This window comes from Neolamprologus brichardi, chromosome 7 (genome assembly GCF_056152115.1).
Source record: "Neolamprologus brichardi isolate AB-2024 chromosome 7, ASM5615211v1, whole genome shotgun sequence".
Lineage (NCBI taxonomy): Eukaryota > Metazoa > Chordata > Actinopteri > Cichliformes > Cichlidae > Neolamprologus > Neolamprologus brichardi.
The window spans coordinates 14,059,800-14,074,962 of record NC_142110.1 but is presented as its reverse complement, the minus strand read 5'-3'; the positions used below and the strand labels follow the sequence as shown (position 1 = coordinate 14,074,962).

The window sequence follows — 15,163 nt, the reverse complement described above, 5'->3', positions numbered from 1 at the left end:
TCTTAACCCTGTTGGCCAGATGACCTTGGCTGCCATATAGTTATTAATGCTAAGTACCTATTTTTGCCATCCTTTTCCTTCTTACTTTGAAACACTGTGGAAAAAATAAATCCACATGGGTCACTTTATTTTCCAGCTCACAGAAAAAAAAAATCCAACTTTTGTGAACACACTTGCAAGAATACTAATGCCAGCCCAATCAATTGGGCACTGTGTTGTTCAATATGAATGATCAAGAAAACTGCATACTTAGTAAACACTGCAGTGCCTGGACCTGCTACATTAAAGCATCACTATATGACAAAGCCCTGGCTGATCAAATTAGGGAGGATTTACAGCTTGTTCCGTCCTGCCTCGATCTGCCGATAGTGAGTTATTGTGGAAAGTAAAACTACATGATAAACCAAGTGTTGACCAAGGACTTTGGCTGCTAACAAATCGTTTAGCCTATTGTCAAGTAGCTGAGATGGATGTTAAATATGAGCGCCAGAGCTAAGATTCAGTCCTTTGATGGTATTCAGGAGATATTGAGTGTTCAGTTTTATGGGCCATTTTCTTTCAGCTGTTATCTTGGTGCTTTTCATTATGCTGTTTATTGGTGCTTTAATGACGGTTTACACTCTGTGTGTGTGTGTGTGTGTGTGTGTGTTTCAATGCAATTATAAACTGTGCTGATGAGGAAATGTCTTTGTCTATTTTAGCTCTGTGCACAGAGGAGTGTGTCCACGGTCGCTGCGTGTCTCCCGATACATGCCAGTGCGAGCCCGGATGGGGAGGACTGGACTGCTCCAGTGGTGAGGGCACTTTTCTTTTAATTTTCCAGTTAAACCCATTTTAGACCCATTTATTTCTAAATGGCTTCACAGCCAGTTAGTCCATAAGACTTTGCTCTCAGTGTGTTTTGCCACAATGCCCATCTACCTCAAAGCTGCTCAGCTTTGTATCCTCTCTTCTTAGCAAGCACAGCCAATGGAACAGGTAAGTTACAATGAATTCATTTTCATTTGCTGGAAGTGGAAGTGATTTGCCTGATGAATATAGCGGATGGATGGATGGTTGCATTCCCCCCCCCCCCCCTCCCCCCGTGTCTACCAAACTCTCTGTTATGGTCTTAATCATGATTAGACTGATGCCCGTGGCTTGTTCAGTGCGATGATGAATCAGTGCCAAGCTGAAACAAGCCATTGTATTGGTCTTCTATTTACTGGGGTTTCCTCAGCACCCAGAGCTGGATGGGAGGGTGGAGTTAGACATATTCATCCTGCAATCAACTAAATGCTGGAGTGTCACTGAGGCCAGGCAGGAGGGAAGAGTCTATTTTCTCCTTTGTGAAATGTATGCCAGCAGAGAAATGTAGATACAGAAGGCCTTTTATACTTAGGTCAGGGCAAATATAGCAATAGCCATGGCAACATATCACCATTTCCTGCATCAACATTTCTGACCTCTAATTCTTAACTTCAACTCTCCACTCCCAGTTGCATTTAACCGTTGCATATTTAGGAATGAGTTATGGCAGATAAAATCAAATCAGTAGTGCTATTGTATAGATCTATGAGTTTTCATTAGCAGGAGAGCCATTCGCTGATTAGCAACTGTGTGTAAATCAGCTGCCTGCGCAGCAGCAGTGGCCTATCGGAGGTGGATTCATGGGCATAAATGACAAGCCTGAGCTGTTTGCTGCTGCTGCTGCTGCTCACTCCTACAGACTGGTGAGGGTCCAACAGGGAGGATGTGTGAGGTTCAGTGCCCTCGGGGACTCTTGTCCCACTCTTAGTTGGTTAGGAGTGCAGCCGTGTGTGCGTTTGAGCCTGCAGGCGCTTGGCTAATCCACCTTGTTAAAACAGACTTGATGATTGAGACAGAGGCATTATTCATAACTTTAGATTTCCATACCAGGCATGATTCCAGGTTTTTTCATTTACGAGCTTTCATCTGTCGAAATAAGGAATGTGTGCCAATTTTTAAATTAAATCTGCCCTCTTTTTCCTTCGTGTAAATGGTGCAGCATGTTTTTTTTTTTTTGTCTTTCACTGTAAATTCTGCATTCGCTCAGCACAGACAGATGAGGCGGTTAGGTAAAAGTCTTTATGCAAATGGATGCAGGGTTCATATTATGGCGCAAGTGGGCTGAAATACACACATTAACACCAAATCAGCTCCAACACAATCAATGTCATGCTTTATTTGCTGTTTATTTTACCACTATTATGTTTGACTTGAGGTGTTTGTGTTCACATAAAAGCCAATTCCATAGCTGGTGAGAAGGCAAAATGAGCTCATCATATGACAAAGGATTTGTGAATGTGATTAAAATAGAAAAAAGAAAAAGTGTGCCGTCCAGGCTTGGAGATGAAGAGCTGCCGTGGGATGCTGTGCGGTCTAAAGCTGAAGTGACAGCCTTTCAGCCAATGATCTGGAGCTGGATCAAAGGCTTGGACTTTGTTTCTGGAGCAGCACCCACCAGGAAACAGTTTTGTATATGGGTCAGGTGATGGAAATAAAGAGTTGCACTGTTTGTTGCCAGAAAAGGGAAGGCGATAAGGTGGGAGAAAGTCAGTAAATTGTGCTGGGAGTGGTGGCGAAGGCTGAAGAGAGATCTAGCCTGGTTTCTTTTGTTTTTTTGTTTTCGCCTGCTGTTGTCCACCTGCTGTAGCCAGAAAACATTTCATCCTTTTTCTCGGCCTGAAGCTATATTCCCACTGAGACCAGACCTGCCCTGTGACCTGCCTCGAATCCCGGGGTGTCTCAGACTCATCTCAAGGACACACTGGTAGATGTGGACCACACATAAAACAGAAAAAGCAGATGAGTGATGCTTGCTTTCTGTCATGTGTGGATTTTGAGTATTTTGAGGGGAGGCTTTGTTTTCCCAGAGTGATGAATGATTAATTGCCGCTGTTGGTTAGTGTGATTGCTCTAATGCCTGCACATTGTGTTTGTGGAACGTGGTCTTGAAAATGTTCTCCTAATCACTTGTCATGAATCAGTTGTTTATTTTTTAATTTAACAGTTTAGGGCATTGAAAGAGTGCCCTGTACCTGTTAATGTTTGCTTTTGTCTGTTTTTTCCCCCCCAATGTTGTGCTTGTTTTGTCTGTTCTTTTGCTTTCTCTTCTTTTCATATTGAAATGCAACTATTTGTCCTCTCTGTGCCACTGTGTATACTTTGTTTTGTCAGTAGGGTTTGTCTTGGAGAAATAACAATGTTCACAATAGGAATTCCACCATGTAAATAAAAAAATGGACAAAGAATATTAGGTTCAATAAAGCAAGGACAGCAGCAGATTTATTTATTTTTATTTTTTTGCAATGGCAATTCAGATAGATGGAGCTCTGCTCATGGGACCGAACAGTATGTCTTTAGTCATTTTAGTCTTCTGATGTATGCTACTGCTGTTATTGGTTGTAGTTTGCAGCAAATATACTACATGTTAGCGTAAAAAAAGAAGCACACAGTATGAGATAAAACGGGAAATCAAATCTTTGTAGAGTATTATCAGTTTATTGAATAAAATCTATATAAAGTTTTTTAGAGACTCTTATGAGTTTCTTGGGTTTAGCAGTAGACTCTTCGTTTGTGAAGTTGCAGAGAAATGACCTGGTCCTTTTTTTTCTCCCCTCCTTTATTTCTGCGTATTTTTCAGCTCTTGTGATTTAATCCCTCTTGATGAGTCTGTCACACCGGGTCACTGTTTGCTACAGTAATAACAGCTTTCAAATAAAAAGAATGATCAAGATAGATGTCGTAAGGTATATTTAGCCGTGACTGCCATCGCTTGTAAAATATTAGGTGCAATGAAGCACTATCATTGATTTCATGTGATTCAGTCAGATAATGATATGTTCCTGGTGCTCGGGGAGAAGAAATGTGCATATGAAGCTTTTAATGTTTCTTTCCTCAGCCTTCTTGGAGATTTCTTTCCCCTATCGTGGTGGAAAATGTACGCCCACTTGTGCAGAGATTCTAAGAATCAATGCCACAATATAAGTATCTGGAAAGTCCAAGAAGTAGTTCAGGTTTGTTAACCGCAAAGCTTCCCTTGCATTCTAAAAAGAAATCTATCACACTTAACAGCCAAATCTAATGTGTTTGGTCAGCCGTGGCCCATGAGGTAACATATTCCTCCCTCATGTATTCAGATGGCAAAGCAGCTATTGCTGTGTGTGCTATACACGTGGTTAATTGATAAATGTGGCTGATGAATGGCTTTTTTATGCTATGCTGCACCAGATCAGATGTTACAAATGCTAATTGACCACTAAAACTGTCCATTTTTATGGATTTAAATCAATGATTTGTTTTTATTGGATTTAGGAATTTGGGATTGCAATCACAGTAATGTGGCTCAAACAGAATTAAACGATTTGTGCTTTTAGCTTTGTTAGCTTGTTTTGCCCCAACAACTGTAGATGTAAAATGAAAGAGTAGCCCGACCAAGACCAACAGACCAGAAGCTGTTAAACTTCATTTTGACTTGAAAAACACTCTCACGAGGACTCCCTCTGGCACACGTCGACAGTATTTACACATTATTCTCAGAAGAGCATCTAAGCCAGATGGTTTCTCTCCAATCCCACAGCAGCAGGACATTGATATGCATTGCTGTCAAAGACCAAGGGACTGAATTACATTGAACATCGGCATAGCACACAGAGATTCACTCTCACTTGACACATCACTCCAAATGTCACCTTACTTTGCTCCCGAAACTTCTTCCTTCATTAATCTTAGAGACAGAATGTTGAACGTTTGTTTGTGAGCGTGTGTTTCAACAAGTCACTTTTCTTTGAGATGACGCCTGCACGTCAACAACAGCAAGCAAAAAAAAGTGAATCGTGTTTTTAAAAAGACGTCCACATCGATTGAATTCCTCATTATACAAGCATGTAAAGAGGCATTTTTGGAGAACTATAAATATTCTAACTCTATCATTCTGAAGTGGGTTCCTTGCTGCTTATTTCAGTCGATGCCAACTGCCTCATTCATTTTGATAGATCAAAGCGCCCAGGCAACAGTTTTTCTCAAGGGGACAGAAGACGGACCGATCTATAGAGCCTTGTGCCGCTGTGCAAGTGTGTGCTTGCATCAGTGCAGTTGAGGCCTACTGTGCTTGCAGAGGTTTGTTTTTGTGAATGACTCCGGGTTCCCTGTGGATGGTGGAGCCATTTTGTGTACTGCCAAGTATGCAAAAGCTGTGCTTAAGGTCCCGACATGGTAGCGTGCTGGTAGTCTCTATGCATATATGTTCCACACACAGCTTTGTAGGCCTGCATATACATGTTGTAGCTTCACACTGCCACTTGGGGGCATTGTGAAAATATGTGGAACAGGTAATGTGGGCGACTTCCTATTTAATTTGTGCTGTTAACAATAAAGGTCCACGTGATCTTAACTTTGATATATATATCTTGTCATTCTGTTTACTATTTGGGTGCAGTTAGGAAAAATTTGTAGTGCCTTGCATTCAAAAGCAAAACTCTAACAACTTAATATATAACTATAGTCTTGGACAGTTGAAATAGTGAGCACAAATTGTTAAACTTTTTATTTCACGAATAGTCCATTACTTGCTATTTAGAACTTAAAAAGGACTTTGCATGCTAACTTTAGTAATTCAAGTTGGCTGTGTCCAATTTTAAAACCCAGTGGTGACTGTTAAACAGAAAAGATTAAACCATGTGGATGCCACTGCTCGGGCTCTGAAAGAGATGTTTCAGGACGTGCTTCAGACAGCACGCCTCTCAGATCTATCCCTGCATGCCTCACACTGACTCGTGTGACTTATGTGTAGTGTAAATCACTGTGCAGAGACTTCAACTGACTGATATTGAGTCCATCAAATGAAATGTGGCGCACACACCACAGCTGACAGCATTCTTGGCTACAAGCTGACAAGCAAACACACACACACATACACGCACACACACACACACACACACACATGTGCACACACACATCCACATAAAAGCTGAAAATGAATTAAATATTCATTATTGAAAAATGTTCTCACTGAGTACAATAATCATAATCTTTTACACACACACACACACACACACACACACACTCTTACATGTCTCTTATACTTTCTGTACATACAAGCCTCATTGGCCAAGCATGCAGATTGACTTTGCCAGCCTCTGAAGATTTTTTTGTACCATCCCATTAAGCAGGATTTATTATTCCCCAAGAGCTCACTGCTCCATTACTTTTGGGAGAATGCCTGACGTGTGTGTGTGTGTGTGTAGGTGTGTGTGTGTGTGTGTGTGTGTGTGTGTGTGTGTGTGTGTGTGTGTGGTGGGGGTTAGGTATGTATCTTTGTATGTATGCGTGTGATAGATAGATAGAATCTATTTATCTTATCTGTCTAGATCTGGTGAGTGTGGAGGCCAATTGAGAACAGTGAACTCGACATTGTTCAGATAATCTGAAATTTGTGACATTGCACATCAGCAGGCTGGAAGCAGCCATCTAAAGATGGGTACACTGTGGTCATAAAGGAATGGATATGGTCAGAAAAAATACAGCAACAATACTCAGGCTGGCTGTGATGTTTATGTTCCTGGCACCCAAAGAGTGCCAGGAACATATTCCCCACACCATTATAACCAGCCTGAAGTTTTAAAACAAGGCAGGATGGATCCGTGATGTCATGTTGTTTACACCAAATTCTCTCCCTAACATCTGAATGAAACATTGATAAAGGACATTTACCAGATTAGGCAACTTAATTTTTTTTCTAGCTGACAGGAGTGGCACCCAGTTGCTGTAACCCATCTTCTTCAAGGTTTGATGTGTTGTGCATCCATATGTCTGCTGCATACTGTGATTTTATTTATATATATATATATATATATATATATATATATATATATATATATATATATATATATATATATATATATATATATATATGAGAGGAGAGAGAGAGAGAGATGCATGTATAAATTCTTAGTATTTCACATATAAAAAGCTGGTGGATGTCATACTCATGGTGCATGGTGATGGTTAGGAGGGTATAACATGAAGTTCCGAGGGTCATTATCACCCTCATGCTTGTCATTAGTCAGTAAGAGAGAAAGAGAGAGAGTTAAGGGCTCCTGGAACACACCACCCAGCTCTGAGAGCCTGTATAGATGGCTTGATTTAATAAGGACATTAAAAAGCCTTATCTCCTGTCCTTAAGAGAAGGTCAGTGTGTCTAAAATAGCTGAAATGCTATGATAACAGTTTAGAGAGATAAGATATCTCCTGAATACTAATGCAGAACAAAGCAGCTTTAGGATCATGTTACAGCCTATAAGTCACACTTAGTTTTGTGGCCTAATGCGTTGTTTGTTTCAGTCATTTGAGTATTGGACACAGTTGCACATGGTGTCAAAATGCTCCGTGGATCTGTGTTGTTAGGTCTCTACGGAATTGACAAAACTCAGTGTCATTATTTTTCTATTCTGACCAGTGGCTTCAAAAACCTGACAAGGCCAGACTCCTCACGGTCTTAAAAAATGTTTGTAGTCATTTGCCCCCAGTAAGTATCAGCCATGATGATTTGACTTCTAAAAGTCATGATGTCGTATTATTATTTGAATATGTCTGTCAGCTGTTGTGAATGTAGCTCTAGTATGATTATTATTAGTATGATTGCTTGTGTTTTTGTGTTAGTTATTCTGTAATCTGAGAATTCTCAGTATTTACCCAATAAAGCAGCTAGAATCATGGAATGAATATTTATTTTTTTGCCATGATTTATTTGTGTTCATCTTTCCCATCTGTGTAGTAGAAATGTGCTTTCTGCTTTAATATCCCATGCTTCATTTTGTGACGCCTCAGACTGAGCTCTTGTGTCAGTCCCAGTACCCAGATAGTTATTCTTAGTACATATGCTAAATTTCACAAGATTTAATGAGGTTTATAAACGTATATACTTCAGTGTTATTAAGTTGAAAGCACAAATAAAGGGTAAACTATCATATCCACACACATCCACATATATCTTCTACCTTGTACCGCATATACAGATATCACATTTTATTAGCAAAGTATTAGTAATAGATGCCCCAATCACCTCTCAGGACCTTGGACTCGTGATCATTATGATAAGAATAATAGCTTGAGGATCGCCACAGTCCTTTGGGTGCTGCGTTGCTGTGTCCTTGCCTTGCTTTGGGAGAGGGAACATATTAGCAGTCTTTCTCAGATGCTTTGGTGCACCTGCAATCTCCTGATGTTTAACCCTGGACTTCATTGGAGTGTTGCAGTGATTACAGGCCGTCCTGAGGGACATCGATTGTCCTGCTCCTCCTAGGCCAGCCCCACACAATGCTGACGAATGAACTCGTGGCCCTGCCAAGTCCAATTAACTGTCAGTGCCGCATCGACGAGCTCCTCCGTTTGTTGAGAGTGAAGAAAAACAAACTTTTAATCAAATTTGCCTCCGGGCCCTAGGGTATTTGGGGTTGTATTTTGCATTCCGCTGTGTTCTGCCTCGCCTGCAGCCGTGCTACCCTCTCAGAAGGTTATATTGCATGTTGTTTGTGTGAGATAGCAAATTTCCCTGGACCCTACTTTGGTACAAGCCCTATCTTTCTACTGTCTGTGATTGATGAATTAGCCAGTGGTAGCATCTTAAAGTTATCCACCCGCAAACAAGGCTGACAAAAGAATAAAACTATTGTTTATATTTGGTGTGAATTTACTGCAGCTTGTCGCAAGAATTGTTTTGTGTGTGTGTGTGTGTGTGTGAGTGCCTGGGTGCATGGCAGTGTCAGGAAAGTCTATAAGCACCTTGGACTAGTTGATCAATAAAAGCTGAGGTTACGATCTTGCAGAAATGTTTGTGCATTAACATCTCCACAAATACCCTCTGCTAATTCTACATCTCCACAAATACCCTCTGCTAATTCTTCCAAGGTCGAGATAAACAACTCTTCTCTTCTCTGATTAGAGTAATGCAGACATTAAAAGCCAAGAAATTCAATTAAATTGGTGGCTGTTGCCACAAAGAAAAAAGGAAACAGACAAAACGCAAAGATACGCTATCACATAGCTAGGGCATACTAACTGGAACAAAGAGATGTAGCTTGGGATTTAACCATTGACAAAAGGGCATCTGGATGATAAGGATCAAAGGAAATTTTAGAGGAAATGTAATCGTTACCCCACACAAGGATGTATTCATGACGATCCAATCTGTGTTCTGCAGACGCTCATCTAAAATTAGTCGTCAGTGCCACTAAAATTGTCTTTTTGCCCTGATTGGGTGAGCACACATCACCAACCAGTACAGAAAAAAAAAAGCACACCTACCTATAGGGGTCCATCATGTCCTGTACTGCACACTTCATTAAGACCTTTCAATTGAGTTTAGATGGATAAAAGACAGAAAATGCTGACTTACTGGTTCAGGCACCCGCATCCTCAAAGTGATGAGTCCCTCCTGAGAAATTAGATTAGCAAAGAAACTTGACACCATGTGATTCTCTCAGCTTTCACACTTTAAACATTCCCTTGTATTATAATTCTGGGACTCACTTCCATTTCAGGCACAGGCATACTGTAGTATGAATGACAAATTCGCCCTCTGCCACAGAACAAAAAGAGGGTTAAGGTCCATGGATCAATATCACGGTTCCTTCTGCTGACTCTTAAAGCTTTTGGGCGGATTTTTTCCCTTCTCTTGTGTCATTTGTTTATTCCTTAAAACTTTTAATCAAAACCTGACCGATGAGCAAATCTGTCTAGTTTTAGATATTTTAAAACTATGTTTCTTCTCTTATAATAAATGTCATGCGGGTGGTTTTATGCCCCATGCTGACCCTGCTCTTCCCAGATGGCTTAATTCATTTCTTTGCTGCTTCTTTAATGTACTACAGTATTTCTCTCCTGCTCTCTCTCTCTCTGCCACTCGCACACAGTACTCCCTAAGTTGCTGTTGTATACTTTTCTCTTCACTTTGACTTTGAGAATCGGGGAGAATAATTCATGGGCCAGCAAGTTTCAGAGACTGGGATAACAACGCTGCTTTCAGAGCCAGCAGTTCATTTGAGTTGAAATTCTGGATTTTCCTTTTTTTTCCCTGAGAAATCTCCAAAGGGTCCATATTATCCTGGAGAGAAATAGGGGAGGGAAATAGAAAGGAAAACTCTTAATCTACAGTTTTTCTGTGTTAATCAAAGGCTCAAGATGTTTTCCTGTTTCTGTCCTTTCATATTTCAGGTATCCAACTATCCTGCGCCGCTACTCTTTTTACCTCATTGAGCATAATGCACTGCTCTGGTTTTTCAACCTCCTGTTTTCCGCATATTCAAATATTTCCCAAGATGCAGTGCTAATATAGTTTTAAATGCATGACTGTGCCACATGTTTCCCATTTTAGATGAATAGCAATGAAAAAAAAAACACTTTTCTGGGCTTCTCTCTTGGCTATTTATTTCATTCAATTAAAAAAAATTGACAAAGTTGTACATAAAAGTCTTTGCCTCATAACTTTCCTCATATAATATACGTCAGTGTGTCGGATTAACTGGTGGTCAGGCAGGTAGAAACTCCCTCCAAGATTGATGGCTACATGATGAGCATTTGCATAATGTGAGATCGTTAAAAAGCAATTATCCTTGTGTTTCAATGTGCGAACGTGTTTCTGTATTGTTGGGATTCATTTGGTAGGTGGATAGGCTCACTGATTGACCGCCTTTAAGATGAATCATATTAAGTGTTTACAGTGGGGTGGGGCGGTGGGGGGATATTCATATGCCGTGACACCCGAGACACATACAATCACGGCTTTGAGAGAACAACTAGCAAGTTTTGTTTGCTCACACTGTGTGGAGAGGAGTGGTTAAAAATGCAGAGACAACAGAAAATTTGCATTTACGCACCTCTGTGTGTTAGTCGATGAGTTCCGGTGCTGTTATTGCCGCGTGTCTCAAGCTTTAGGGAATTCAATAATCAGATTGACAGATGGACATTCACACTTTGACTTTTTTTTTAAAAAAAAAACATTTTTTATGCCTGGTGTTTTCTTGACAGTATTAGCTTGGATACATGTAAACCTAGATGCTAATGCTGTCGAGGCTTAACACCTTCAGCTCAGGATGAAACTCATTGCATTTTTATTTTATTTCCAGTTTAGCTTTAATCTGCTCAAACTGCACGGTTCAAGTTTTCTGCACAATATTAATTTCTGGGTTCCTTTCCTCACAGCACCACAAAGTCATATACGTGTCTAAATAAAAAGTATTAGCAGGACTTCCAAGTATTTAATGTTCCTTGTTTTTACTTCACAACAATGTGAACAAGACAGTAAAACTGCAGAAAAATTATTTTGTCAGTAGGCTGGCTGTCTTCAAATCTTTCCAATTTAACACAATGATTTTTTTCCTCTACATTTTAATTTAAGGTTCAGTGGAGTTAGTTAAAAAAAAACAGAGTCTGTTCCTTCCTTTACTTAAGTGACACCGGATACTATTTGGCTAGAGGGCACTCATAAGACGGTCCTTAGTGAATGTGAATGAATGGGGCTGAACTATAAAATAAATATACTCCCATGTCTAGACCAAACTGTTACATTTTGATTTCAGTTTTCACTAATGTAGTTTTAATTTTATATCAGGATTAAAATTAAACTTTACTAATATTTTTTGTTTTGCATACACGGAATTTAATATTCTGCTAGTGCTGATTGGTCAGCTGAGATTTCCCCAATCACTTTGTCAGAACACTCTCCAATAATGAGACCTGTTTTCAAACAACTTCAGCAAATCAAGTACACTCCTGTGTATACACTTAAAAAAAAAAGCAAACTTAAATATGCATATTAAAAGCTGCCTATGCCATCTGCAGGTGCTTTATTATTGGTTGCCCTGAGGTGTCTGCTGCTAGGAAACGCTCAGCTGCAGCTTAGTTGATCTATAAAAAGTGACTCATATTACCCATAAATATTATCTTAACCCCTTTTATTAAAAACATGCAGGATGAACTAAATATCCAGTATTAGGATATTCAGCTCCACAAGGTCTATCCTGTAAGCACCCTCTATGAGTCGGGATCTACTGAGCATTTTTTAACCCGTGTGTAGTGAGAGCGAAGTCTGATGTTTCCCTTATGCTGTCAACTTGCCGTCAATCAAATCAGATCTAAAGTTGTGCTCACTGTCCAGATGAGGAAGATTAAACTCAATTTCTATGTTTATGTCTATGTTTAAGATTGCAGGTTTTAGGTTAAGTCTTAAAGCAAATTTTAAAGTGGCTTTAAGTAACCAATGTTACTAATGTTACTCTCTTATTCTTTGGTGTTTTTAAGAGATAAAAACACAACCGCTGCTGTGATTTTTCAAAACATAGCAAAAGTAATATATTCTTTCTTTCATCTTTTAACACCTGTATTTTTTATCCACCAAGTATGCTTAAGTAGTACATTAGTTTCTGATTTAAATGAACCACTTAGTTGAGAATTAAATTATGATACCATCTCAGATTGATACTGGACATATTCATTGATTGCTGCTGATAAATAACTGGCAACAATCTTGATATTAGAATAACTACATAATTGTTGCCTAAAGTAACCCTGTCATGATTGTAGTGAGTTATAAGGAAGAAGTCATGCAAAACAAGCAGTTTGATGGTTACGTTCTTGAGAAGCTGTGATGGATATGTGTGGTTCATGTTTTTTCTGGCCTGAGCAGTGGCAGATTAGTAATGCACAGAAATGAGCAGATTAATCACTAATGAAAACAATCATTAGTATAACCTTGAAAGGTAAAACCAAAATGTGTTTTTTTCTCAAGCTTTATTTTTTCTTAAATTGCTTTTTTTGTTATTACTAATGTCTTTGTGCTAGTTTACAAAAGTAATACCGGCAATTTCATTGTATCTACTTAAGGGTAACTTTAAAGAAAATCTTTAAAACCTAAAATGATAATGAAATAAAAGTACGTATTTACTTAAGAAATATTGTTATATACCAGTCCCACTGGCATATAATGATACATAAAAATGCAGATACACTGTGCAATTAAAGCTTTTCTGGTGTGTGATATTGAATATACAGTGTAGCGGGGCTCCAAGGGGATTGCCATTAGAGCAGCAGCCTGCAGGATGCTGTGTTGTTTATATATTATGATATGCTGTGCTTGTGCTAATTTTTTGTTTGACAATGCAAAAAGCAGAACCTGCTTTTATAACCTACTATTTTCAGTAGAGCAGTCTGATGTAGACATAGATAATTCATGTCATGTAGATTTTAAAACAACCTTGCAAAAAAAAAGAAAAAAAGAATCTCTTTCAAGCGTGCACCTCTGATTGCTAAATCCACCTGTGATTGGCCGTGCCTCCTCTGAGCTTCTATATGCACAGTAATAACAAAGCAGACTATACACTGATATCTACAGAAAGTGATAATCTGTTAATCCACATAAAACCCACAGAACTCATACCGTAAACACAGGACTTCAACTAATTAGTGCCATGTACATAAATTCAACAGCTGCAGCTTTTCCTCTTTAGGACTCCATTTATTAAGACTACTTATGCAAATAAAGCCAGTCACAAATCTCTAATTGTGATACCAGGCACACAACAACCCCTTACGCTGAAGCCATGTGTTTTAAAATGAGTGCAGAGCTGCAGTGAAAGTGCACAATATGGTTGAAAAGATAACAAAACATAATCTGATTTTACCAATATAGCCAATTACACCAGAGGCAACAACAAGAAGGAGTGCCGTGTAGTCAAACGTTGTCTCATCTTGAGATTTTTTCTTTAAAATGATTTCATGCTGACTGCTGAAGTAGCCGGAGGTAATATGTTTTGTTGCTTGAGTCCGCCATAGCAGAGAACTGAATGGAAGGTTGTGATATTTCACATTTGGTCGGATATTGAATTGTTAACACTACTATTTGGTCCCCACGTATTAAATGTCTTCAAGGTCTCCTCTACACATGAGTCTCGACAGACGTGGATGTAAACTGCAGCATGACTGGTCGATAGAGCCACACAGCAACAACGTGGTAATCCAAGTTTTTCCACCAAGCAGGTTTTTTGACTTTTGAAGGTCAGCGGTTTGGAAGATCCTTTTAAGGTCTTCTCTTTAGTGGATTACTAATGTTTCTTTTGTGCAAACAAAGTTACCAATTTGCAGTGGGGGTGAGTTAGTAACTCTGATATTCTATTACAAGCAAAGACTGAATTATATTTTTCTTGAACTTAAATTACACAGATTTTAGGGTAAATGCAGAATCCTGCCACTGTATGAAACTACTGGATCCTAATTATAGGCGCATTAAGTAAATGCTTTCATCTTCCTGTAGTTTTATGTGTACAGGCTTAATCTGGAAAATAACTGTAAATCTGGTTTAGAAAGTAGTAACTTCATGTGGGAAATATATAGGTACAATGGTAGGGGTGGCTGTATTGGCATTATATGAATATACATCAGTCTCCACTCTCTTGATTGCGCACCCCTTCACATCGACTGCCGTTGCCCTATGGCAGATTCTACTTCATCCTAATTAGAATTAATAATTGAAAATAGGAAATCAATATGTGCAAATTAAGTCTGGTAACAGTTGGTATTGTCAGGTTGACATTGTTTTTTGGAGGGACCATGCCATTCCAGGTGACTGATTTACTGCTGTGTGTTATGTCTTTGAAGTGCTACAGTTGTGGCTTTATTTATACCCAGGTCACTGTGCATTGTTGTGCACTGTAGATAAATGCCCGCCTTTGCTCTGATTGCTTTTTTTTGTTGTTGTTGTCCTGTGGCAAGAGAGCAAAGGGTTTGTTTTCTGCAGGACAGGGTGAAGGGTAAATTATTAATTGGAAGGAGCAGTGGGCTGTGTAACAATTTGCTGATCCAGAGGCTTTCATGAGCCATGTCAGGTTGTGTTGAACAAGTGACTGGTTTACTGCAATGAGGCAGAGCATCTCTCGCAGGGCGCTTGCATTACTGCTCAACATGGGCAGCTTTATTAGAAACTGAGGGGCACTCTTTTTAGTAACGTTACTTTTAAGTGCTCGTTCGGAATAACACGTGAGATGACCTGGCCTTGTCGGTTTCAGTCAGCCACTGGTCCTGTTAACCTAGTTACAGCTGTGCTGCAGGGGAGCTGGCTGCAGTACTTCTATTGATCCATGTTAGCATCCTATAGAGTAGAACTCAGACA

The 15,163-nt window shown here is 39.5% G+C and overlaps 1 protein-coding gene across 6 annotated transcripts in view; it reads left to right on the top strand.

The window, feature by feature from the left end:
* megf11 (multiple EGF-like-domains 11) overlaps positions 1-15,163 on the top strand; it is a 78,721-nt gene that overhangs the window by 24,856 nt on the left and 38,702 nt on the right. For 4 of the 6 annotated variants that reach the window (XM_087843143.1, XM_006789272.2, XM_006789270.2 and 1 more), the window contains exons 6-7: positions 702-794; positions 958-978. In XM_087843143.1, coding sequence (XP_087699269.1) covers positions 702-794; positions 958-978 — 114 coding nt within the window. The remainder of the gene's footprint in view (positions 1-701; positions 795-957; positions 979-15,163) is intronic. The other 2 variants (XM_035907245.2, XM_006789271.2) reach the window with 1 other exon arrangement.